At 54.1% G+C, this 23,556-nt stretch overlaps 3 protein-coding genes across 22 annotated transcripts in view; all 3 read left to right on the top strand.

Annotated features, from left to right (window-relative positions):
* The window catches only part of FAM193B (family with sequence similarity 193 member B), a 32,984-nt gene extending 26,232 nt beyond the window's left edge, over positions 1-6,752 (top strand). For all 19 annotated transcript variants that reach the window (XM_041748663.1, XM_041748662.1, XM_041748658.1 and 16 more), the window contains 4 exons: positions 2,361-3,372; positions 3,523-3,598; positions 4,395-4,492; positions 6,381-6,752. In XM_041748663.1, the coding sequence (XP_041604597.1) occupies positions 2,361-3,372; positions 3,523-3,598; positions 4,395-4,491 (1,185 nt within the window). In that variant the 3' untranslated portion in view covers position 4,492; positions 6,381-6,752. The remainder of the gene's footprint in view (positions 1-2,360; positions 3,373-3,522; positions 3,599-4,394; positions 4,493-6,380) is intronic.
* Positions 6,753-9,162: 2,410 nt separating this feature from the next.
* Positions 9,163-14,530, top strand: DDX41 (DEAD-box helicase 41). Of its 2 annotated transcripts, XM_041750920.1 has the most exons (17): positions 9,182-9,354; positions 9,436-9,546; positions 9,801-9,960; positions 10,038-10,112; positions 10,244-10,304; positions 10,426-10,562; positions 10,924-10,996; positions 11,122-11,275; positions 11,352-11,488; positions 12,299-12,461; positions 12,636-12,767; positions 13,046-13,117; positions 13,255-13,351; positions 13,490-13,639; positions 13,720-13,791; positions 13,907-14,017; positions 14,183-14,530. In XM_041750920.1, the coding sequence occupies exons 1-17, from the start codon at positions 9,328-9,330 to the stop codon at positions 14,317-14,319; spliced, it is 1,869 nt and encodes a 622-aa protein (XP_041606854.1). In that variant the 5' UTR covers positions 9,182-9,327; the 3' UTR covers positions 14,320-14,530. The 2 variants fall into 2 exon arrangements, 1 of the variants encoding a protein (XP_041606854.1); XR_005987037.1 differs by lacking the exon at positions 14,183-14,530 and having other exon boundaries at positions 9,163-9,354; positions 13,255-13,358; positions 13,907-13,976.
* A 1,163-nt stretch (positions 14,531-15,693) lies between these two features.
* DOK3 (docking protein 3) lies at positions 15,694-21,839 on the top strand. Its single transcript, XM_041749442.1, has 5 exons — positions 15,694-16,562; positions 17,544-17,849; positions 20,434-20,533; positions 20,644-20,816; positions 20,934-21,839. Exons 1-5 carry the CDS (start codon positions 16,497-16,499, stop codon positions 21,630-21,632), a joined length of 1,344 nt encoding a protein of 447 aa, XP_041605376.1. The 5' UTR covers positions 15,694-16,496; the 3' UTR covers positions 21,633-21,839.
* The last annotated feature ends 1,717 nt before the right edge of the window (positions 21,840-23,556 follow it).

Here is a 23,556-nt window from a genome sequence, read left to right as displayed (position 1 = left end):
GTAGGCATCAGTGTTGCTTTTGTGACTCATCCCATTTTTCTCACCTGTCACCGAGTCCTGGCCCTGTGACCTCCCAAAAGCTCAAACCACCCACTTCCCTCCACCCTACTGCTGCAACTGTAAAAGCCTTCAGTGGCCACACATTGCCCTCACTGTCAAACCCAGACTTGAGCTTGGCCTGCAGGGCTCTTCAGCCCCTGCTTAGTTTGCCCACTCCATCTCTCTCCCTGCTGGCCTTCCCACCCCTCATTCCTAAAAGAAACCTGGGATCCAGCTCTCCCTGTGCAAGTTTGCATTCCCTAAAGATTATATGGGCCCATTCCCCAGTCTTTACACTTGCTCCTCCTGCTGCCGAAAAAGTGCTAGTCTCACTTTCCAGGATTATCCCAGTCACCTTTCAGGACCCAGTGAGATACTCCCTCCTTTGGGAAGCACCCCTGATGGCCCAGTCTGGGTTCCCAGAGCATCTTGTGCTTCCCTGTAGCTCTTGTCACTGTCACTCAGAATTCAACAGCATGTTTGCATGTTAGTTTCCCCCAGCAGACTTCTCATGCACAGCTGAATTCTGCAGAGCCCAGCCCAGTGCTTCACAGTCAGTGATCAAGAAGTGATCGTCAAACAAGATTGAAAGACCTAGGAACTGCAGATCACACCTGGGTGTGCTGAGCCAGCTCTGCCACTTTTCTAACTGTGTGACCTTGGGCCAGGTCTTTATTTGTTCCAGAGTCAAGTGTCCTCATCTGCAAATTGAGGATAATGGCACAACAAGGGCAGTTGTGAGGATTAAATGAGATGTGAGAAGGATCAGGCTCGTGGCGCATAACAGAAAGTGTGTTCTATGTTCTCCTCTCACTACCAAATCGCATGTGGTTCCACGTCACTTCCTCTAATTTGTTGTTTTCAGACTTGTTTAGCAGCAGAGCTCTTTTTTTGCAATTGAAATCCTCCACGGAACCTCCAATCTTAACAGAATTGGCTGTGCTGGTGTAGGGGAGGAGTGATGTGGGGGGCCTTCCAGTCCTTCGTTCTTCCCTGTGGCCTCATATCTCTGCCGTGGCCTTAAACTCCATGGCACAGGGCTGGAAACACTGCTCCAGACCGAGCTGCTTCCACACCTGAGTACCACAGTGCCAAGTCACAGCCTTGTCAGCACCTGGGGGAAGGGACATGCTCTCTCAGGTGTCCTGGCAACACTGTGAGGTATAGGTAGACCATTTTTCTCCCAAATATACCAAGGGGGACAGTAAGGTTCAGAGAGAGTAAGTGATTTGTCCAAGGTCCCACAGTGGTGGTACTAGTCCATCGCAGAGCCCTGCTGGGGCACAGGGTCACCCCTTTAAGTTGACTGTGAGGTGGTGGCAAGCCTCTTTTCTCTCCCCAGTTTCCTTTTCCTCCCCCTCCATTCCCAGATCAGCTAGAAATATGTAAAATGGTGAAGTCATCCAATCCCTGGCCCAACCAACACCGCTACCTCCTTCCCATGGGCTTTTGACATCTGTCTCCCGTCTCCCTTGAAAGGCATCCTTGGCCTGCTGGTGTGTGGAGGTTGGGCAGAGGGGTGGGGTGACTCAGAGCCCACAGACTTTCCACTTTCATTCTCCAGAACTGGGTCTGTCAACACTGACAGAGTCTGGCCTCCCAGTTCTCACCTGGGCAAGGAGGGGGCTGCTTTTACATCTTGCTGTGGGGCCCCATGTAGCTGTCCAGTGTATGCCGTCGGGCTTGATGACTTGACACAGCTGAATGGTGAGTGGCCTTTGTATGGAACTTCTCCCTCTTCCATAGAGCCCATACATACATTCCTGCCACCCAGAGCAGTCTGACCTACCCTGGTGGTCTCACAGCCCCAACTTACTTCTTGAAAGGCCTCCCATGATGTCACAGCTTTTTTTTCCCTACTACCAGCAGAATTGGAGAGAATGCCTCTATAGCAGCCATCTCCCTCACCTGCATCCCCACTTTGGTCTTCACTCCAGAATTATTGTCTGCCTTTTGCAGATGAGTCCACTGAGACTCAGCAAATGAGTGAGTTGTTTTAGTTCAGGCCAGGAAGGCAGGTGCAATTAGCTGCATTCTTATCCCTTTGAGTCCTAGTGGTCTTGGGCCCTAAGATTGACACTGGGGCTCTGAATGAACAAACTATAAAACCTTTCCTCTGTGAGCTTAACTGTCTCATCCCCAGAACATGTACCTATCTAATTGTATTTCATCCTCACTCCTGCAGGGTGGGTGAGCAGGCCTGGATGACAGGACCTTGCCTTTAGCCAGTTGTAAAGCCAGGCCCCAGGCTGATGTGTCAGGTGTCACATTGTGCCTGGCAGCTGCCAGGCCCCAGCTGAAACTGCTGCTTATATTGGCAGGAAAAGGAGAAGGCCCACTTGGCAGCAGAAGCTCTAAAGCAGGTGAATCGAAGTGTTTCTGGAAGCCGGGAGCCAAGGCCTACCAGGGAGAGGCTCTTGGAGTGGCCTGACCGGGAGCTGGATCGGGTCAACAGCTTCCTGAGCAGCCGTCTGCAAGAGATCAAGAACACCGTCAAGGACTCTATCCGTGCCAGCTTCAGTGTGTGTGAGCTCAACATGGACAGCAATGGATTCTCTAAGGAAGGGGCTGCTGAGCCAGAGCCCCAGAACCTATCCCCCTCAAACTTCAATGGCTCATCAGAACAACGGCCTGACATTAACCTTGACCTGTCCCCTTTGACTTTGGGGTCCTCTCAGAACCACACGTTACGAGTTCCAGGTGAGCCAGCCCCACCATGGACAGAAATGAGAGGCTCTCACCCACCATGGACAGAGGTGAGGGGGCCCCCTCCCGGTATCATCCCTGAGAATGGGCTGGTGAGGAGACTCAATGCAGTGCCCAACCTTTCCCGGGTGATCTGGGTCAAGACACCCAAGCCAGGCAACCCTAGTCCTGAGGAGCCAAGCCCAAAGGAGGTTCCCAGTTTCAAGCAGGAGCTGTCTGAGCCTGTGGCCTCAAGTGGAAAGCCGCGGAAGGGCAAGAGACAGGGCAGTCAGTCCAAGAAGAATGAGGCGAGCCCAGCCCCCCGGTCCCCAGCTAGCCTTGAGGCTCCCAATGCCAAGGGCCAGACCCCCAGCTCCAAGCAGCCAGGCAAGGCCCCAGAGCCTTCCAAGGTGGGCAGCTGTGCTGAGGCTGGAGAGGGGAGCCAGCCAGGACCAGGCTGGGCTGGCAGCCCCAAAGCTGACGAGAAGGGCAGCTCCTGGCGAAACTGGCCAGGTGAGGCCAAAGCACGGCCTCTGGAGCAGGAGTCTATGCAGCCCCCAGGCCCAGCAAGGCCACAAAGCTTGCCGCAGGGCAAGGGCCGCAGCCGCCGGAACCGCAACAAGCAGGAGAAGACGGCCGCCTCCTTGGGTGAGTGCACCAGGAACTGAGTGGTTAACCCCCCACCCAGCCAGGCCACAGGGTGGAGGGTAGACCTCGTGTGTGGGCAGTGCTGCCCCGAGAGCATGACCCCAGAGGCCTGGCCGTGGGCACTGAGCCCTCCTGGCTGTGTCTTCCTAGACGATGTGTTCCTGCCCAAGGACATGGATGGGGTGGAGATGGATGAGACTGACCGGGAGGTGGAATACTTCAAGAGGTAGGTGTGAGGATGCCTTCTCGCCTACCCTCACTCAGCCTGACACCCTGGAGAGGCTCTCCCCCAGCAGTCTATCTGCTAGAACCCAGGTATCCACATAGCAGGGCACAGCATCTGGGAAGGTGTAAGGGACAGGGAGAAGGAGGCATGTCAGACCCCAAGAACCAGAGCTTTCTCTAGCTTTGTTCACTTTGTTTATTCACTTGCATATCCTCTGCTCTGCCTGGGCTGATTTCTGGGCTGGAGGCAAATCAGATAGTCTAACAGGGAGAGAGAGCCGTAAACACACAGTCCAGCAATAAGTGCTGTTGGAGGAATAAGGGCATGGGGCTGTGACGAGACAGCTAGAAGTGGGGCTGCAGACCAAGCTAAGATGTAGGAGTACTCCCAGAAGCACTCCCAGAAGAGGTGGGACCCAAGCTAAGACCTGAGAGAGAACAAGGAGGCCAGGTAAAAGAGGGCCTTTGTGGCAGAGGTTTGTGGCTGAAAGCAACACACAATAACCTAGGGGAGAAGAAAGCAGCCCAGTGTAGCCAAAGGAAAATACAGTGTGAGGAGTGACTCTGTATCCTGAGGCAGTGTCAGTCTCTTCATAGATTGTTCCCTAGGCTCGTGGACACCCTGTCCAGAAAGCCAGCAATGCTCTCATAACCTGCTAGATCCTGATACCCTGGAGCCAGGGAGGCTGTACAGAGCTGACTTGGTTCCTTTAGTGACCAGGACACATGGATCTGTGGCTCCAGCAGGGAGAGGGGGAACCTCTGATTATGCTTTTCTGGTGTCTCAAATATAATAGGTTCTGTTTGGATTCTGCAAAGCAAACTCGTCAGAAAGTTGCTGTGAACTGGACCAACTTCAGCCTCAAGAAAACCACTCCCAGCACAGTTCAGTGAGGTATGGAGACCCTCAAGTGTTGTTCTGTACTCCGTCTCCTTAGGTTCTGTCATGTTCACTGTCCCCATGCTGTGGGGCACATAGAGTTGGACTAGTGGACTGCCAGCCCTGACCCCTGTACCTCCACAGTGACAGCTACCCTCTCTGAAGATACAGGCCCCATCTCTTCTCCTGTGGCCACTCACCCCTAGGCCTCTGTCTTTCCATCTCTCCTTCCTGGGCCAGACCCTCCTGGTACCCCTCCTGCCTGTGTTCCTGAAGGACCCTTCCCACACTGCCAACCCAGGGCTATCTCCATCAGGCCTCTACTTCCCTTACCGTCTGCCTCTCAAATGGCTAAGCAGCCTTAATCCGCAGAGGACTACCATCACCCCTGACATTATTAGCCTCAGGGATGAGTCTTACTTGCCCGGCCTAGTAGGCCACTTGCTACCAGGTTGCTTCCCAGCTAAAGCTGTACAAGAAGAAACTAGCCCCAAAGGATCAGTAAGAGGATAGATGAGCTAGACCAAGGCTTTGGCAAGGTCACTGAGGAATGGAGGACTTGGTAAGTGCTCTCCCCAAATAGACAAGCCCCATGAATAAATTAATAGCTAAGCTGCCTCCTGAAGAAGAGACCTGGGCTCCAGCTGGGCTCGGGGCTCCTCTTCCAACCACCTATACAGGTCCTTTTGTGTGAAATACTGACATACCAGATGATGTTCTGGACTGAGAACAGAAGACCGAGAACCATAATGCAGGAGAGAAGGGTGGCTGGCAGGCAAGCAGGCCTTGATGGTGGGTTTGCAACCTAATGGCTGTGCAATGCCCTATCTTAACCCTATGCTCTCCCTGGGATCAGGCCTTGCTGGCTGGCAACCACAAAACTGCCCTTAAGGCAACAAGAAACCAGGGCAGGCGAGCTGAGCTCAGGAACCCCCAAGATGTCCTCACCTGTCTTCCTCCTGCTCCTCTCTGGGCCAGGGCAGTAGACTTCCCAGACCCTCAGCCGAGTCCCCTTGTCCTTTCTTGGGTCAGGATTCCCCAACCTTGATGCTGGCCTCAGCTCCCCAGGAACAGCCAGAGAGCCTGAAGCCAGGGCAGCCTGGAGCTGGGCTCCCTATGGCACCTTAGGTTGCCTGGAGTCAGGTCTGTCTTTAGATTCACTTCAGTCCCTCTCTCTGAAGGGACTAGGCTCCTTGATCTTTTGCCAGCTGAAAAGTCCACATCCTAAGGAGCTTCTGCCAAGGTCAGGGTGGCCTCCTGCCTCTTTTGTCCACTTCCATAGGATCCGGGAGATATGGGAACCCCAGGCACTTTCATTTGTTGCCTATTTTGAGAGAAAAGGGGGCACACCTCCTCCCACAGCCCAGTGCCCCACTCAGCCAGGAAACCTCATTGGGCCATCTTCTCTCAGGGACTCCCTCTTTGGTTGATCTCTTTCCCAAGACAAGAGATGTTCCCTCCCTGCCTCACCCCAACATAAGGGCTCTCCATTGACCTTCCCCACCCTCCTCAGAGTGAGATTGGGAGCCCTGAGAGTGAATGAAAAAGCAGTGCTGGCACAGATTCAGGACCTAGACTGGGCTGTGTACCAGAGCCTGAGGCAGGAGTCAGAGTGCTTATGCTGCCTCTCCCCTACCTGTCAGTAGGAAACCAAAGTCCAGAGTCTGGGCTCTTACACTACCCTGCCTTGGAAAGATGCATTACAGGGGAGCTGTTCCTGGCAGAGTCTTGACCTGTGTCCTCTGCTGTAGGTAATCAAGGAAGTCTATTCAGGATGCTCAGCTTGAGGAGCAAAAATAGCTGGCAGCAGTACCTGCCCATGGGGACCCATGGAAACCCAGAGCCAACACAGGGAGACTAGGGCAAAGACTCACAGTGTGGCCATACTTTCCTGTTTTCTCAGCCCCTGCCGGGTCAAGCTTCTTCAGGGTGTCCTGAGACCCCAACTGCCAACTGAAAGTCTACAGTTTCTTCTTCCACATCCCTACGCCCCTGCCCAAGATCCTTCCTGCTCCTCGCCATCTTGGACCAACCAAAAGTTGAATGGATGCTGTGCTGTGCTGGGGCCTCTCAGGACCTCCGCAGAGCCGCTTCCTGGTGCTATGCAGCCTCCTCACTCAGAGCCTGGGGGCTGGACTGGCCTGTGGGCTAGGGGCTGATGGTACTGCTGGCCCAACACTGCTCTCTTTGTGTTTGTTTTTGTTCGTTTTTCAATTCTTTACTTTTGATACTGTGAAGATCTTTCCTGCCGAAAGATAAAACATTTGGACACAGAGTCAAGTGTGTTGGTGGTTTTGCTGGGCTGGGGCAGGGGTGAGGTGAGGAATGTACTCAGAAGCATGGGATCTGCCTTGGTCATTAGTCTCACTGAGCACATACTTTGTGTCAACAGTTTGGTAGTTTCCACTTAATTCTCACAGCGGTTCTAAGTGGGACTGTTATCCCATTTTACAGATGAGAAAATTAAAGCCAAGACAGGAAAGTGACTTTAGTGCACTCATTTTGGCTAAGAGCCTGGGCATGTATAACAGCAGCATCTCTGCACTTTGCTCCTGTTAGGAGGATTCTGGTATATGACCTGGAGCAGCCCCTTCCCAGGCCGTGTCCCCTCTGCAAGATAGAGGAGTGAGACTGTCTTGGCAGCTGCTATGAGAAGGGATCTGGGAAAGGCTTGAGGCCTTTACAGACTGTACACCTGTAGCCTGGGTTATTGACCATTGTCAAGGGAAGTTAAACACATGGAGTTTCTATCAATTGGATCTGACTTTCTAATGGAAATGAGACTTGTAGCCTAATTAACTTGAGAGTTGAGGATGATGAACCCTTCTATAAAGTAAAGCAAACTACTCATTCCTATGTCTCATCTCCTGCAGTGGATCTGGTTCGTAAATTCAGATTTTAATACAATAGATTTGTTTATAAATACCTTGCTCACATTTGTGCTCTAGCTCCTTGCCCCCATTTTCTAAAACTGGCACTTAACCTGAGCTTATGTGGGGAGCAGTGGAGGCTGTGGCCACACAGTTACTAAGAGCCCTTTATAAGAGTGTCAAGAGCAGGATCAGAGACCATTCCCTCCCCCTTCCTTCCTCCCAGGTTGAACCTCACCATGGGCAGTCAGTGCCAGCTTCCTCTTCTAAAGAAGTTAAAAAGCATCACCCACAGGCTCACAATTCCTGGTCTCTGGCCTTTCCTAATCCCCAAGGAAGTATGCATATGCCCCTGTGAAACCTGTCTCTATATGTATTATCTGTGTTCCTCTCTCCCTTCAACTCTTGCACCAGGCTCCTGCCCTGCTGCTGAACTGGCATAAGTATCTAAAATTCTGCCTCATTGTTCAAAAATTGCATGTCTGATCAAGGAGCTGCTTTACCTACAGAGAAAGACCTGTGGGTGGTATTCAAAGCCATCCATGCCTGGCCTCCCAGCACTTTACTCCAGCCACACCAGATGACCTCAGTCTCCTAGGCCTAGCACCCTCAGGTCTCCTAACTTCTGCTCACATGTTTCCTTCTTTGCAGATTACCTTTCCTTCATTTCCTGCTTATCCTTCACATTCCAGTTGAAAGGCCATTCTTACTATGAGAATCCATTTGCCTGCCTTGTGACGTTTCCAAAAGTACTACTTTATCTGTCTTAGAATATTTCTCCTTAACCTCAAGACCCGTTATATTTCTGTCTCAACTAATCCATAAACTCACAAGCCAGGTTTGTGTCTTCTTCATCTTTTATCTGTTTCAGCACTGTGCACAATACCCTGTACATGCTCATAATAAATGCATGAATGAAGGAAAAAATTGTAGTGAGGGATCACTCCTCTTTAAAAGTCCCTAGTGATGGGTGCCTGGGTGACTCAGTCCTCAGACTCTTGATTTTGGCTCAGGTCATGATCTCAATGTCATGAGATGGAATCCCGCCTCAGGCTCCATGCTTGGTGTGAAGTCTGCTTGAGATTCTCTCTCTGCCTCTGCTCCTCGTTCCTGCGCTCGCTCTCGCTCTCTCTCTCTCTCAAAACAGGCTCTGGGGCCAACCTAACCCATCCAGCGTTAGCCCTGGCCACCACCACCCCATAGCAGTTGGCCACACGATCAGTTTGTTCCTTGAGGAATCTGCACTTGCACATGGCCAGACCCTCACTCCTGCAGGACGCTCAGTCTGAAAGCTCTCCCTTTCCTCCACTCCCTGTTCCGAGAGTCTATACCTCTGGAAGCTCAGAGGCACGTCTCTCCAAAGCCTTCTCTGGTTCCCCAGGCAGTGAGCTACTCTAACCTCTGTCGTAGCACTCACAATAATAATCGCTCCGTATGTATGTACACAGACCCTCCGCGAAAAAACAGTCACTCGCATTTATCCCTCAACTATTCTGGATCTGTGTCGTCTCACACTGACGAGCTTGCCAGTCAGAGCTGCGGTGTAAGTCGATTGATTTTTCCACAAGCCACACACGCCCCACCCCCCGCGCCCATGCCCGACGTGGAGGCCTAGGCAGAGTCCCGGCTGGCCGGTCCCGGCACGTGCCGGATGGCGTCAGACGCAGATCAGCGGTCTCCACTCAAGAGACGACCTTTCCCTAGGCTTGGTTTGAGCCTTTAGCGCATGCTCCAAATCACCCAGCGTCCCATAATGCATTGGCTGACGCCTTGCCCTCGCTCCTGGCAACAAACGAGCCGCCGCGCTGGGGTACTCTGACAGCGCCCTGCCGGGGCCTCAGGGGAAAGTTTGTCCCTCCGCGCGATCCGGCACTCCGAGGTCGTTGCTAGGCGCCCACGTTCCGCTTCTCCACATCTGATTGGGCTTCACTCAAAAGTTGAGGCGGGGTTTCACCGGAGCGCGCATGCGTGCAGCGAAGAATGGAGGACTCGGAACCCGAACGGAAGGTAGGAGCGAGGCCAGTGTCCGCGCGGGTGGCCAGCGGCAGTGAAAGCCGGAGCCTGAGCCTTCCTCATGTATATCTGCAGCGGGCTCGCACCGACGAGGTGACTGCTACCGGAAGCCGCTCCGAGACGGAGGATGAAGACGACGAAGAGTACGTGCCTTACGTGCCTTTGCGACAGCGCCGGCAGCTACTGGTGAGGGCCGGGTTTGGAAGAGGAATGAGGCATGGGATGGCGGGGGGTGGCCACCAGTGGAGCGAGCTGTCAGTACTTGGGGCCGTGACCCTGCGGCTAGGAGGGACGAACACCCTGACCTGAGGGGTAGGGCAGCTCCACGTCGCAGGGTGCAGGTCCTTCTCCCAGAAGCCAAGATCCTGACATAGGGCCCCTGGGCCCAATGCTTCGTTGTGTCTTGGGGTGGTCTCTGAGGGGCGCTGGTGGAACCTCAGCTCCAGAAGCTACTGCAACGAAGGCGCAAAGGAGCTGCGGAGGAGGAGCAGCAGGACAGCGGCAGCGAGCCCCGGGGAGATGAGGACGACATCCCACTGGGCCCTCAGTCCAACGTCAGCCTCCTGGATCAGCACCAGCACCTCAAAGAGAAGGCTGAAGGTGAGCTGGAAAGCAGCGGGGACGCTCAGCTTGGTGCAGTGCTCTGGTGCCTCTCTGACATTTGCTTCTTTCCTCAGCCCGCAAGGAGTCTGCCAAGGAGAAGCAACTGAAAGAAGAGGAAAAGATCCTGGAAAGTGTGGCTGAGGGCCGAGGTATGTTTATAGCCAGGGCAGGGTGGGGAGGTAGACTGAGCGTCCTCCCCCAACCTCAGGCATGTTAGTTAAATTTGAAGGGCATGCTCTGGGAAGCAAGACCCAGCCCTGAGCCACATCTGTCTCCTCAGCCTTGATGTCAGTGAAGGAAATGGCCAAGGGAATCACATACGACGATCCAATCAAAACCAGGTATGTTTTTCAGTCTGTAGGAAGGCAGTCACTTTTACTTGGAATGGTATATGGCTGAGGCTGGCAGGGACACCCCAGAGCCAGCTGTGGGCCTCTCTTGACCCCCACCACCTACTCACAGTTGGACACCGCCCCGTTATGTCCTGAGCATGTCTGAAGAGCGGCATGAACGCGTTCGGAAGAAGTACCACATCCTGGTGGAAGGAGATGGTATCCCACCACCCATTAAGAGCTTCAAGGAAATGAAATTTCCTGCAGGTACCTGGGAACTTTGGTAGTCAAACAACTGTGAGGTTGTGTCCCAGCCCCCCACTGAGCTCAGCATCTGCAGTGATGGGTCTAGCCAGTAGAAATAGAGGGATTTAGGTTTGAATTTCAGTTGCCCCAAATGTATCTGTTCTCTATCTTCTGCCATTAGGGAGCTTCAGTGGGCAGGTGACATTGGCCTTAAACAGACCTGGGTGCAAACCCTGCCTCTTCTTATGCTAGGTCTTGGACAAGTATTTTTCTCTCTCTTTCTGTGGGGTAACTTGAAGAGGGTAGTGGTAATGTTACAGTTCTACAAACCTGATAAACTATCTGTGAGACACAAGGATGATACTGAAGTTGTTTTCCTTAGCCATCCTGAGAGGCCTGAAGAAGAAAGGCATCCACCATCCAACACCCATTCAGATCCAGGGCATCCCCACCATGTGAGTATGGACCTGGGGGCCCTGAAGAGGGAGGTGATAGGGAAGAGCAATCACTAGGTGTCCATCTGGAGACTCATTCTCTACATTCTACTGAACCTGATCCTCAGGCCTGTTCTCTCCAACAGTCTATCTGGCCGTGACATGATAGGTATCGCCTTCACGGGTTCAGGGAAGACCCTGGTGTTCACATTGCCTGTCATCATGTTCTGCTTGGAACAAGAAAAGAGATTACCTTTCTCCAAGCGTGAAGGGCCCTACGGACTCATCATATGCCCCTCAGTAAGATAGATCATGGTTGAGGGCAGGGCAGAGACAGGACTGCTTTCTGGTGCCAACCTCTGCCCTGTGCCTACAGCGGGAGCTCGCCCGGCAGACCCATGGTATCCTGGAGTATTACTGCCGCCTACTGCAAGAGGACAGCTCCCCACTCCTGCGCTGCGCTCTTTGCATCGGGGGCATGTCTGTCAAAGAGCAGATGGAAACCATTCGACAGTGAGCACAAGCACCCCTACCCTGTGGGCTTCTCCAGAGCCCCTAGACAGGCTTTGTTTTAGCTACTCCTAAGACCCTTACAGAAGACCTCTGTGGACCCCTTGTCTTCAAGGAGTTCCTCATCTAATCAGTTGGGGTGGGACAGAAGGCTGTGGTAATGTACTGTGGGAGCACAGCAGATGGAATGAGGTCATCTGGGAGGTCATGGGTCAGGACATTCCTGGCAAAAGACAGAGTTGGGGGACCCAGGGCGTCCAGGAAGGTCAGGGTCATTCCGTGTGGCCCATTATGGAGGCTGAGGCACTAGGGCAGGGCTGGATCCATGGCCTTTCCACCTGGTACAGTCCCCAGGAGACAGTGCCAAGGAGACACTGCCCTAGACCAGGCTCTGAGGTCATGGACAGACCAGACGCAGGTTCTTCTTTCCAAGGCATTCCTGGTCTCAGGGACAATTCAGATACAGAAAAGATTAATTTAGCCTACCAGAAAAGCGAACCCTTCAACACCTACAGAGGGAGCTGTGAGAGCACCAACTGTGGCCTATCTGGAGATCAGGACAGCCCTCCTTGGGGGCAAGGGGAATGACCTCGAAGAGGGAAAGGTGTGCTAGGCAGAGATGATCATTGCTGGGGAGGAGCTCTGGAAGACTGCAGCCTCTTCCAGAAGAGCTGTGTTTTGCAAGTAGGGGAGGGTGATAGAAGTGATAAGGAGAGAGGAAGGAGGCCAGAGGGCAAAATGAGCAGAATGCCAACCCTTAAGTGCAGGGATGGGCAGGTAGCCCTGATCTCAGGGCCTCTTCTTGATCCCCAGTGGTGTACACATGATGGTGGCCACCCCTGGGCGCCTCATGGATCTGCTGCAGAAGAAGATGGTCAGCCTAGATATCTGCCGCTACCTGGCTCTGGATGAAGCTGACCGCATGATTGACATGGGTTTCGAGGGCGACATCCGCACCATCTTCTCCTACTTCAAGGTGCCCATCCCAGCCTGGCTGGGGCCTCCCTGCCCCCAGCACAAAACATTCAACCATGGCAGGCCCTGAGGCCTGGCACTACCCACCTATTGGCCCTGCACTGGGGGGCTTCATCCCAGCTACTTGGCCTTCCCAGGCCTTACCTGCCCTCAGTTCTAGCCCTCTCTTCCTCAGGGCCAGCGTCAGACCCTGCTCTTCAGTGCCACCATGCCTAAGAAAATTCAGAACTTTGCCAAGAGTGCCCTAGTAAAGCCTGTCACAATCAACGTGGGGCGTGCTGGGGCCGCCAGCCTGGATGTCATCCAGGTGGGCAAGCGTTCCTGATGAGTAGAGTCTCGTGAGGGTTGGATCTGGCTAGATCTCATAAAAACTCTTGGAGTAGGCTTGAGGGGCCACCTTGTGGGCACCGAGGGTTTCATTCAAAGCCCCAGCCCTTAGCAGGAAGCATTCTTAGGGCAGCCAGCCCTTTATAGCAGGAAGCTTCCGGTATCCTACCGGCCAGGATTGGGGGCCCAGGCGCTATGACTGAGCCATGGCTGGTGAGCCCATTCAAGGCCCACCTGACCTGATCCCTGTGGTGGCAGGAGGTGGAATATGTTAAGGAAGAGGCCAAGATGGTATACCTGCTTGAGTGCCTACAGAAAACACCCCCACCCGTAAGTGCAGCCAGCCAGCCTGGCCTAGGACCCCTGGGATAAGGGAGAGGGGGTGGTGGGCGCAACATGCTGGAGAGAAGGTCGGGCATGCCGGGTTGGAGTCCGCCCTCATGACTGAAGCTGGCCTACTTGGACAGGTGCTCATCTTTGCAGAGAAGAAGGCAGATGTCGATGCTATCCACGAATACCTGCTGCTGAAAGGGGTCGAGGCAGTGGCCATCCATGGGGGCAAAGGTCAGGGGTTAGTGCATTCCTAGGCATAGGTTTTGTTGCCATTGCTTCCCCTCACCTAATCCCTTTCCCTGCCCAGTGGGCCTGCCACTACTCCCCAGTCTCCTGTTACTCTAACAGCTCCTGCCTAACCCTCCACAGACCAGGAGGAACGGACAAAAGCCATCGAGGCATTCCGGGAGGGCAAGAAGGATGTCCTGGTGGCCACAGACGTAGCCTCCAAGGGCCTGGACTTCCCTGCCATCCAGCATGTCATAAATTATGACATGCCTGAGGAGATCGAGAACTACGGTGGGGAGCTCGGGGTCAAGGGTGTGGGCTAGGCCCCCAGACCCTGGACAGTAGGCCAGAGGCTCTATTCCTCTCTGCAGTGCATCGTATCGGCCGTACTGGGCGCTCAGGAAACACAGGCATCGCAACCACTTTCATCAACAAGGCCTGTGGTAAGGCTGCCATCAGGGCCACCTCAGCTGTTCCCTGGGTCCTCTGCCTGTGGCTACCCAGGTCCTGGCTGCAGGCCACAGAGTCGGGCCTGATGGTTCCCTAATACCCCCACAGATGAGTCGGTGCTGATGGACCTCAAAGCCCTGCTGCTGGAGGCTAAGCAGAAGGTGCCTCCTGTGCTACAAGTGCTGCACTGCGGGGATGAGTCCATGCTGGACATTGGAGGTGACTGTGGGCCGGGAGACGCTGGTCCAGTGGGGGTGTTAGGGGGAACACCACAAAACAGGTCCATGCTGCACATCATAGGACTTGGGGGAGGGATCTAATGGGAAACCAAAGTCTGGGGTGTGGTGCCTGCAATCACACGGACTCTCATCCTTGTGTCCCCAGGAGAGCGTGGCTGTGCCTTCTGTGGGGGCCTGGGCCATCGAATCACTGACTGCCCCAAACTCGAGGCTATGCAGACCAAGCAGGTCAGCAACATCGGCCGCAAGGACTACCTGGCCCACAGCTCCATGGACTTCTGAGCCATCCATCGTCCCTTGTCTCTGAGAGGCTTCAGTCTCCAGCTACCAACCACATACACCAGCCCCCTGGACAAAAAGCCAGTATCCTTGGCCCAGCTGGCCTGGGCTGGGCCAGGCTGGGCCTGGCTGCCTGCTCCCTGTGTCCCCCAGAATTACTATTTTTGTTCCCCTTTACCCCAGGCTATCATTAAAGCACAAGCCCCTGGTCTCAGCCCAGCCCTTGCCTCTGTGTTTCGCTGCCTGATCCCTGCTTTCTGGGCAGCTCTCACCCTCTGACCTCCATAGCCCCTCTAACTCAGGGAACTAGTATCTCCCACCACCACTGCCAACACTGGGCCTGCTGGTCTTAGTTGTAGGAAGGGCCATGTAGCTGGGGCCCCCTGCTGGGAACTCTGGGTATGTCCTCTGGGCTAGCTGTATTTGTGACTAAAGGAGAGACTGCATTGGTGGGCCAAGGGGAAATGGTTGGGTTTTCTGGTCTCTGGTTGGCTCTTATAATCTCCAACCTTGCCCCAGCCTCCCCCTTCCTGTCTGTTGTATGAAGCTCCTGGGGCCCCTTGGGAGGCGACTTCCTGCCTCAGCCCCCCCCTGCCCATTTGCCAGTGCACACTGCCCACAGCCCACAGACTCCCAGTAGAGAATCCTCTATTCCCCTTGCTGAGAGGCCAGCAGGCGCCACAGGACTGCTATTCAGGCCACTAGCACTCACTGACCTCACTCTGTGTCCAGCTCCCTGCTGGGCGCAGGATCCAAGCAATCCAGGCAAACACCTGTTGGGAAGCTCCTAGGTAAGTGGGAGAGACAGGAGATAGGAATAATTGGGGGTGGCAGCAGGAGACTCCTGGCAAATGTAGTAGGATGTCAGCATCTGGCGAGGCACAGGCAGAGGAAGAGCCACTAGCAGCACTTGGTCTGCAAGACCACATGCTCTATCCCAGCAGGACAGCCATTGCTCAAGTCACAGTTTGTCACTTTGTGTTTGGCCTTAGGCAAGTTACTTAATGTTTCTGAGCCTTGATTTCCTCATCATTGAAATGCAATGAGAATGCAAAGGACAGGGTGTCCTAATACTGGAGCTCAAGGCTGCTCAGGCTGCAATGGACACAAAGCCAGGTGGACAGGCCCTTGGAAAAGATTTTCTGCTGACACCCCACATGTGACCCTAAATGGTATTACTCAGCTGGTTACCCATGCTTTTGTAAAAGCAGCATTGAATGAGTGACATGAGGCTGTCCCCAGAATTCAGACTCATAGCCCCAATAGTAGCCTCTAGCAAGGTGAGGCAAAAAAAGATGCCTGGCAACAAGCAGTTTAAAAAGAGCATGTGAGCTCTCCAGGACCCACTGGGGGCATGCCACCCATACATGACCGGGCTGTGCTGCGAGAACCGGAGTTCACTGGTTGGGCCCTTGTGCTCAGCAAAAGTGAGAAAGTGGACCTCCCAGGATTAGAGGCAGCCCAGCGATCAAGTTGAACAGTGGTAAGGGGTTCCCTGGAGGCACTGGGCTGAGGCAGTTGGAGACCGGAACAGGGCACCTTGGGTGCCACGCTGAGGAGCCCAGGCTATGCCCCAGCGCAGGGGGGCAGTCGGGAAAGGCTTGGGAAGGGGAGAGATGGGTTGGTTTGGGCTCGGTTGAAAGGACCACAGTGGGACAGTGATTCAAAGGGGAAATAATGAACAGGGATGTAAAGATGGGACCAAGTGAATATTAGAAACAGTTCTAAAATAAGCAGAGCGGGACTGAGGCTCAAGAGAAAAAGCAAGGAACTGGCCAGTCTGGCTAGAGGGGGGTCCTGGGGCAGGGACGGGGCTGTGGGAATATCAGGTGCTGGGGTGTACAGCTGCCCTGCACAGAAGAGAGATCAGAGCATATGACTCACAGTCAGCTGACCCAGGTACAGGCCTAGGTCATCTTCTCTCCAGTAGTCTGAGGCCCCTGCCAGGCCCACGTGAGCACATCGGGCCTGCGGGACCCAGAGGAAGGTATATGTGACGTCCCCACCCCCTATCCTACCTCCTTTACTGAAGACGGACTCCCCTCCCCCCAGCCCTGCAGCTGCCTCTGAACAGAGGGAGGGGGAAGTGGCCAGAAGGGGAAGTGTGAGGAGTTCCCCTCTGGCCTGTCACCAGTCTCCTCAGGCCCTCAGAGTGGCAGTCCTGAGGCCTGGCAGCGGCCATGGAGCCTCTGGAGACTCCCATCAAGGACGGCATCCTCTACCAACAGCACGTCAAGTTCGGCAAGGTGGGGACCCTGGCTGCCCAGCAGCTGCCCAGGGCGGTAGGCCTCTGGCCCAGCCTCAGCCCACCAAGACCTGGGAGAATGGGGAAGGGAGTCAGGGTGGGTGACCCAACCAAGGTGCTGGGGAATAGAACAGAGCCCCATTCTCAGCTTGAGTGGGTTGGGCTGAGTGGGCCTTTATGAGAGCCAGCCCTGTTCAAGGATGGGGAAGCCAAGAGTGGGGAGGATCTAAGAATCCAAACCTTGGGGCAGGGCTGAGCTGAGAAGCTGACTGACCTGATAGCCTTCCGCCCCATGTTGTAGAGGCACCAAGGCCCCTGTAGAGAAGGCTGGAGGCTTAGTTGGAGGATCCCTCCGACCCCACCCCACATAGGAGGGCTCAGTCCCTATAGCCCTGTTATGGGACGTAGTTGGGGAGTTTACGTCTCCCCAGGCAGGAGGCCCTGCACCCTCATAGCTCAGCTGCAGCTGCTGCCCAGGGAGATAAACAGTCTATTTCCTTTGCTTTATGCTATTTGCATGTTTCCTTCCTTGCCATCATGAGACTGAGGCCTCCTTCCTGGCTCAGTCCTTGTCCCATGGTCCAAAGGGACCTGTTCTTTGGTGAGGAAGGGAGTAGGGGCACCAACATAATGATAGTATCAGGTGGTCTGCTGTAACTCCTAGATACTTCAGAGACATAATCCAGGAGAAGCCCCAACTTTGTGTACTCTTAGTTTTTTGAGATGGGGGTACTAGTGCTCCTGGAGGTCACAGGCAATTGGTGGGGTGGATTTGAACCCACAGCTGCCTGGACCCAAGCACAGACTCTTCCCCCTGCTGGTCTGACCTTGGCAAGGCCTCCTTCTCTGCGGCCCTGAGGATCTGAGGGAAGCAGAGGCCAGCCTGAGTGGCCAGGAACATTTGCTGAGCAGTTTGTGCTGAGCTGAGCTACAGGGAGAACTGCCACTCAAGGGTCTTTTCCCCCATCTTCACCTCCCACAGAAGTCCTGGCGGAAGGTATGGGGTCTTCTGTATGCAGGAGGACCATCAGGTGTGGCACGGCTGGAGAGCTGGGATGTCCGGGATGGTGGCCTGGGGCCAGCAGGCGACAGGTCTGCAGGACCCTCCCGGCGTGGCGAACGGCGGGTCATCCGCCTGGCTGACTGTGTGTCTGTGCTGCCTGCTGATGGTGAGAGCTGCCCCAAAGATACTTGTGCCTTCCTGCTCACCACCACAGAGCGAAGCCACTTACTGGCTGCCCAGCATCGCCAGGAATGGATGGGCCCCATCTGCCAGCTGGCCTTCCAGGTGAGCATAAGGCGGTTGGGCAGGGCATCCGGGGCCAGAAGTGGACTACCTGATACCCCCACCTTGTTCATCTCCATGGTCACTCACATCCTGGCACTCAGCTAGTACCTGCCAAGGACCCACAAGCCTAAGGAAATAGCCCCCTAAATCCACAGAATGAATCTCACATGGCCATTCATGCTGTGGAGAAAATGAAAGGCTGGTGGGACCAGGAATGAATGGTGGGTTGTTAGATAGGAAGGCCTTTTCGGAGGGGGCAGTAAGCCCAAGTCCTCAAGGACAAATAAGAACTCACCAAGCAAAGATCTGAGGCAAGGGTGATCCAGACACTGAGGCCTGAGGAATGTCCTGAACGGATGGAGTAGCAAGGGCAAAGGCCTTTCCCTGAAGCAGGGAAATGTTTGGTATATCAAAGAGGTGGAAAGGCCACCATGCCTGGAGGGTAAGGATTGGGGAGGGAGCCTAGGAGGAGGCAAAGTTGGAGAGTTTGGTGGGAACCAGCTGAAACTACTTTGGGCCGCATGTGGAGTTTGGGGTCTTATTCTGAGAGGAGAAGCCTTTGGAGGAGGTTTTTGGGAGCCAGGGACTGAAAGCTTTAAAGCTTCATAGAGGGATTCCTGGGTGGCTCAGTGATTTAGCGCCTGCCTTCAGCCCAGGGCGAGATCCTGGAGTCCTGGGATCAAGTCCCACATTGGGCTCCCTGCGTGGAGCCTGCTTCTCCCTCTGCCTGTGTCTCTCATGAATGAATAAATAAAAATCTTTGAAAAATAAGATAAAAAAATAAAGCTTCATAGAGTCTATTATGGACCAAAAGGAAATGAGCCTAGTTCCTCAAAAAGTTAAACATAGAGTTACCATATGACCCAGCAATTCCACTGGTAGGTGTATACCCAAGAGAATTGAAACAGGTGTTCAAACAGAGCTTGTATGAGAATGCTCAGAGCAGCATTAATCACAATGACTCACAGGTGCTATTAACTGATGAATGGTTACACCAAATGTATTCTATCCATACAAAAGAATATTACCTGACCATAAAAAAAAAAAATGAGGTACTGATACATGCTAACACCATTAATGAACCTGGAGAACATCATGCTAATTAAAAGGAGCCATACACAAAAGACCATATATTTGTGTGATTCTATTTATGTGAAACACCCAGAATAGGCAAATCTATAGGGAAAGCAGCTTAGTGGCTGCCAGGGGCTAGGAGAAGGGGGAGTGGGTAGTGACTGCTGATGGATTTTAATGTGGAATGATAAAAAAAAAAAAAAATTCTGGAACTAGGGGCCCCTGGGTGGCTCAGTTGGTTAAGTGTCTGCCTTTGGCTCAGGTCATGATCCCCGGGTCCTGGGATGGAGCCCTGAACCCTGCATGTCAGGCTACCTGCTCAGCAGGCAGGAAGTAGGCTTCTCCCTCTGCCCCTCCCCCCGCTTGTGCTCTCTCTATCATAAATAAATAAATAAATAAATAAATAAATAAATAAATAAATAAATAAATTTTTGAAAAATTCTGGAACTAGAGCAGGCCCGGTGGCGCAGCAGTTTAGCGCCGCCTGCAGCCCGGAGTGTGATCCTGGAGACCAGGGATCAAGTCCCATGTTGGGCTCCCTGCATGGAGCCTGCTTCTCCCTCTGCCTTTGTCTCTGCCTCTCTCTCTCTTTCTCTCTCTCTCTTTTTTTTTTTAAGATTTTATTTATTTATTCATGAGAGACACAGAGAGAGAGAAGCAGAGACACAGGCAGGGGAAGAAGCAGGTTCCATGCAGGGAGCCCGACGTGGGACTGGATCCCGGGACTCCAGGACCACGCCCTGGGTCGACAGCAGGCACCAAACTGCTGAACCACCCGGAGATCCCCTCTCTCTCTCTCTCTCTGAATGAATATATACATATATATATTTTTTTTTTTTTTTTAATTCTGGAACTAGATAAAGGTGACCATTGCACAATCTTGTGATTATACTAAAACCACTAAATTGTATACTTTCAAATGGGTTAAATGGTAAATTTTACATTGTGTATTTTACCACAGTATTTTACATTAAAAAAAAAAAAAAGGAAATGGACAGGAGCAAAAGAACAAGGAGACCAGTGAGGAAGCTGTTGCACGTGACCCTGGCCATACTACCATGGGCCAACATGGTTGTGGTGGAAGTGCTGATAGTCAGAGCTCAGAGAATGTGAGGGGATGAGGGGCTGAGAAGGGGAGATGGTGAAAGAGGCCTGGATGGAGTAGCCGTTCACTCACACGGGTCCCACCCCTCTATCACTCCAAGCTATTAGGGACACACACCGGCAGGCATAGCCCCTGGCCAAGCACACATGCAAAGGGCTTGTCCTCTTATGTGCCCCTACTTTACAACTCATGGCACCCTCAATGGGGAGCCTGGGGGTTTGCAGGTGGGGAAACAGAGGGGTGCCCAGGGTCATGCAGTGTGTCACAGGCAGAACTGGCAGTGGCACCCAGGTCTCTGGATGTCCTTGCTTGTCCTGGAGTCCTAGGTTACTGGCCCCGGGGACAGGATGTGGAAAGAGGAATGAGGGTGAGGGCTCTAACTTCTGACCTTGTTTCATTCTCCAGGGCTCAGGGGAGTGTTCCTCGGGACCAGGGGAGATAGAAGCTTCCAAGAGGGGCTTGGTCCCCATGGAAGAGAATTCCATCTACTCCTCCTGGCAGGAAGGTGAGTCAGAGAGGTGCAGGGGCAGCCTCAGCCATCCTGCAGCCAGGGCTGGGACCTGTGGGGAACCCACGTGGCTATACCTGATGCCCTTGCCACCCTCCTGCCTACAGTGGGTGAGTTTCCAGTGGTGGTGCAGAGGACCGAGGCTGCCACCCGCTGCCAGTTGAAGGGGCCCCACCTTCTAGTGCTAGGCCAAGACGCTATCCAGCTGAGGGAGCCCTCCAACCCCCAGGCCCTCTACACCTGGCCCTACCACTTCCTGCGCAAGTTCGGCTCTGACAAGGTGAGGTGCCGGGCAGCCACCCTATTCTGCTGGCCCTGCTTGGGAGGGTAGCAGGTTGAGGGGTGCCCAGGTCCCTCCGCCACTAACCCACCCATACCACCCCAACCCTGTGTCCAGGGCATGTTCTCCTTTGAAGCTGGACGCCGCTGTGACTCGGGTGAGGGTCTCTTCGCCTTCAGCAGCCCCCGAGCCCTCGACCTGTGCAGGGCTGTGGCCGCTGCCATTGCCCGCCAGCGGGAAAGGCTGCCAGAGCTGGCTGGCCCCCGGCCCTGTCCTCTGCCTCGAGCCATCTCCCTGCCCTCCCTGGACCCACCAGGAGAGCTGCGGGAGGCGCCCCCAGGCCTTGAGTTACAAAGCTCCCGCAGGGTGCACCTGGCTGAGCCCGGCCCCCAGAGCCTGCCCCTACTGCTGAGCCCAGCACCCCAAGATGAGCCACCATCTGGGCTCTATGCATCAGTGTGCAAACGGGCCAGTGGGCCCCCAAGCAATGCCGAGCACCTCTATGAGAACCTAGGCATGCTGGAGACAGGCCCCATGCTGCCCAGGGATAGGGACCCCGAGCAGGAGGGTCCCAGCCACCGCAGCCCCCTTGCCAGCCCTATCTACCACAACAGTGAGGACCTGGGCTGGCCTGGCCCCACCCAAGACAGCAGCCTGGAGGCCCAGTACCGGCGGCTGCTGGAACTGGAGCTGGGCGACAGTGATGAAGCTGGGGCCTCCAGTCGTCCCAGTGTTCACTCAGGCTTCAAGGCCAAGCTGGTGACGCTGTTGAGCCGAGAGCGGAAAAAGGGCCCTGCCCCCTGTGACCGGCCATGAAAGCCCTTGATGGCTCTGCGACAGCAGGAGAGAAAGGTGCTCTGCTGTCCCTGGTCCAGGGCAAACAATGGACATCCAGAACACACCCCCACATCCACTCTGGCCTGTGGGGATGAGGCAAGCAGGCTGGGGAGGACCTCTCGTGTATCCTGCCAGCCCCTCAGTGTACAGTGTACAGATTTGCTGGTAATAAAACCTCCCAGCTCTGCTCTTGGTTCCATCTTGTAGCTCACAGTATATAGCTTCTCACTTCAGCTCTTCGCAGTGGCACTCACCGATCACACAGACACACACCTTCACTCACGTGCATTGTAGCAAACATCAGTGCCCTGTACTGGGTTCTGGGAACACACACAGCCTGGATTTGACCTCTGTGACTCATGTGCTCAAGTCCACTTGCACAGATGGGTGGGATGCAGGTCATTATGACCCATGTAGTCCTGTGCAACAAAAACGACTGGGACGATAAAGCAGGAGGGAAAATTGGGCTCGCCAATGAATGAGGTGCCCTCTGAATTAAGTGTGAAGGGTAGGCAGGGCCTTACCAGGTGGGCAGCAAGCTCCAGGTCTTCCCTGGCTGACAGTGGGTTATGCACTGGCCCAGAGATGAATGGAAAAGCATGGTCACAGAGGACACCCAGGGGCTGACAGGGAGTTGGTGGCCAAGCATGAGGGTCTGACCATCCTGCAGTGAACGAGCTTAGTCTCATCCTCAGCAGAGAGAGAGATTATGTTAAGAGCAGTGTGGAAAACAAATTTGAGGGGGCCCAACTGGAGACCAAGTAGCCTGAGTTGGGGAGGAGGTAGTGGGTGGGTGGATGGGGAAAGGGGTAGGTGGAAGGGACTTCAAAGATTTGCCCCACCAAAACACCTGCTCCCCACTAAGGCTCAAAAATGTGTAGACAGGGGGCAGCCCGGATGGCTCAGTGGTTTAGCGCCGCCTTCAGCCCAGGCAGGGCCTGACCCTGGAGACCCGGGATCGAGTCCCACGTCGGGCTCCCTGCATGGAGCCTGCTTCTCCCTCTGCCTGTGTCTCTGCCTCTCTCTCTCTCTCTCTCTCTCTCTCTCTCTCTCTCTCTCTCTGTCTCTCATGAATAAATAAATAAAATCTTTTAAAAAAAAATGTGTAGACAGTTCTAAATGTGTAGACAGTTCTGGAGAACCTCAGACCTCAGTCTCCTCAACTGCCAAGGACAGAAGTCAAATTACCCACCAGGCATTCCTTTTTTTTTTTTTTTAAATTTTATTTATTTATGATAGTCATAGAGAGAGAGAGAGGCAGAGACATAGGCAGAGGGAGAAGCAGGCTCCATGCACCGGGAGCCCGATTTGGGATTTGATCCCGGGTCTCGAGGATCGTGCCCTGGGCCAAAGGCAGGCACCAAACTGCTGCGCCACCCAGGGATCCCCCCACCAGGCATTCCTTAGAGTTTTACTGCATGCCTGCTTTGTGCCAGGCACTGGGGACACAGCCATATTCAAGAGAGCAAGGTCCTTTTGTTTTTGTGTTTTGTTTTGTTTGGTTGTTTTTTAGAGAAAGTGCATGTGAGCAGGGTGGTAGATGGGCAGAGGGAGAGGGAGACAGAGAATCCTCAGCAGGCTCCAGGCTCAGCTGCCCCAACTCAGGGCTGGATCTTGTGACCCTGAGATCAGGACTTGAGCAGAAATCAAGAGTTGGGTGCTGAACCCACACAGCCACCCTGGTACCCCATAAGACTGAGGTTCTGTTCTCGAGGACCTCACATTCCAGAGGGAGATAAAGCAAGTCTCTTGAAGACTGTAGTGCCCTCGTGGTAGTCCTGCAACCATCCCTGAGGCCTCCATGCACAGAAACATCATGCCCCCAGGAATCTTGCCCCCAGCCCCTTGACCACGAGTCTGCCTTAGCGGTCCATGCCAATAGCACATCCTGAACCTCTTTATG

Source organism: Vulpes lagopus, chromosome 3, assembly GCF_018345385.1.
Source record: "Vulpes lagopus strain Blue_001 chromosome 3, ASM1834538v1, whole genome shotgun sequence".
NCBI classification, from domain to species: Eukaryota; Metazoa; Chordata; class Mammalia; order Carnivora; family Canidae; genus Vulpes; species Vulpes lagopus.
The sequence above is the reverse complement of the archived record's forward strand: the minus strand, read 5'-3'. Positions and strand labels throughout refer to the sequence as shown.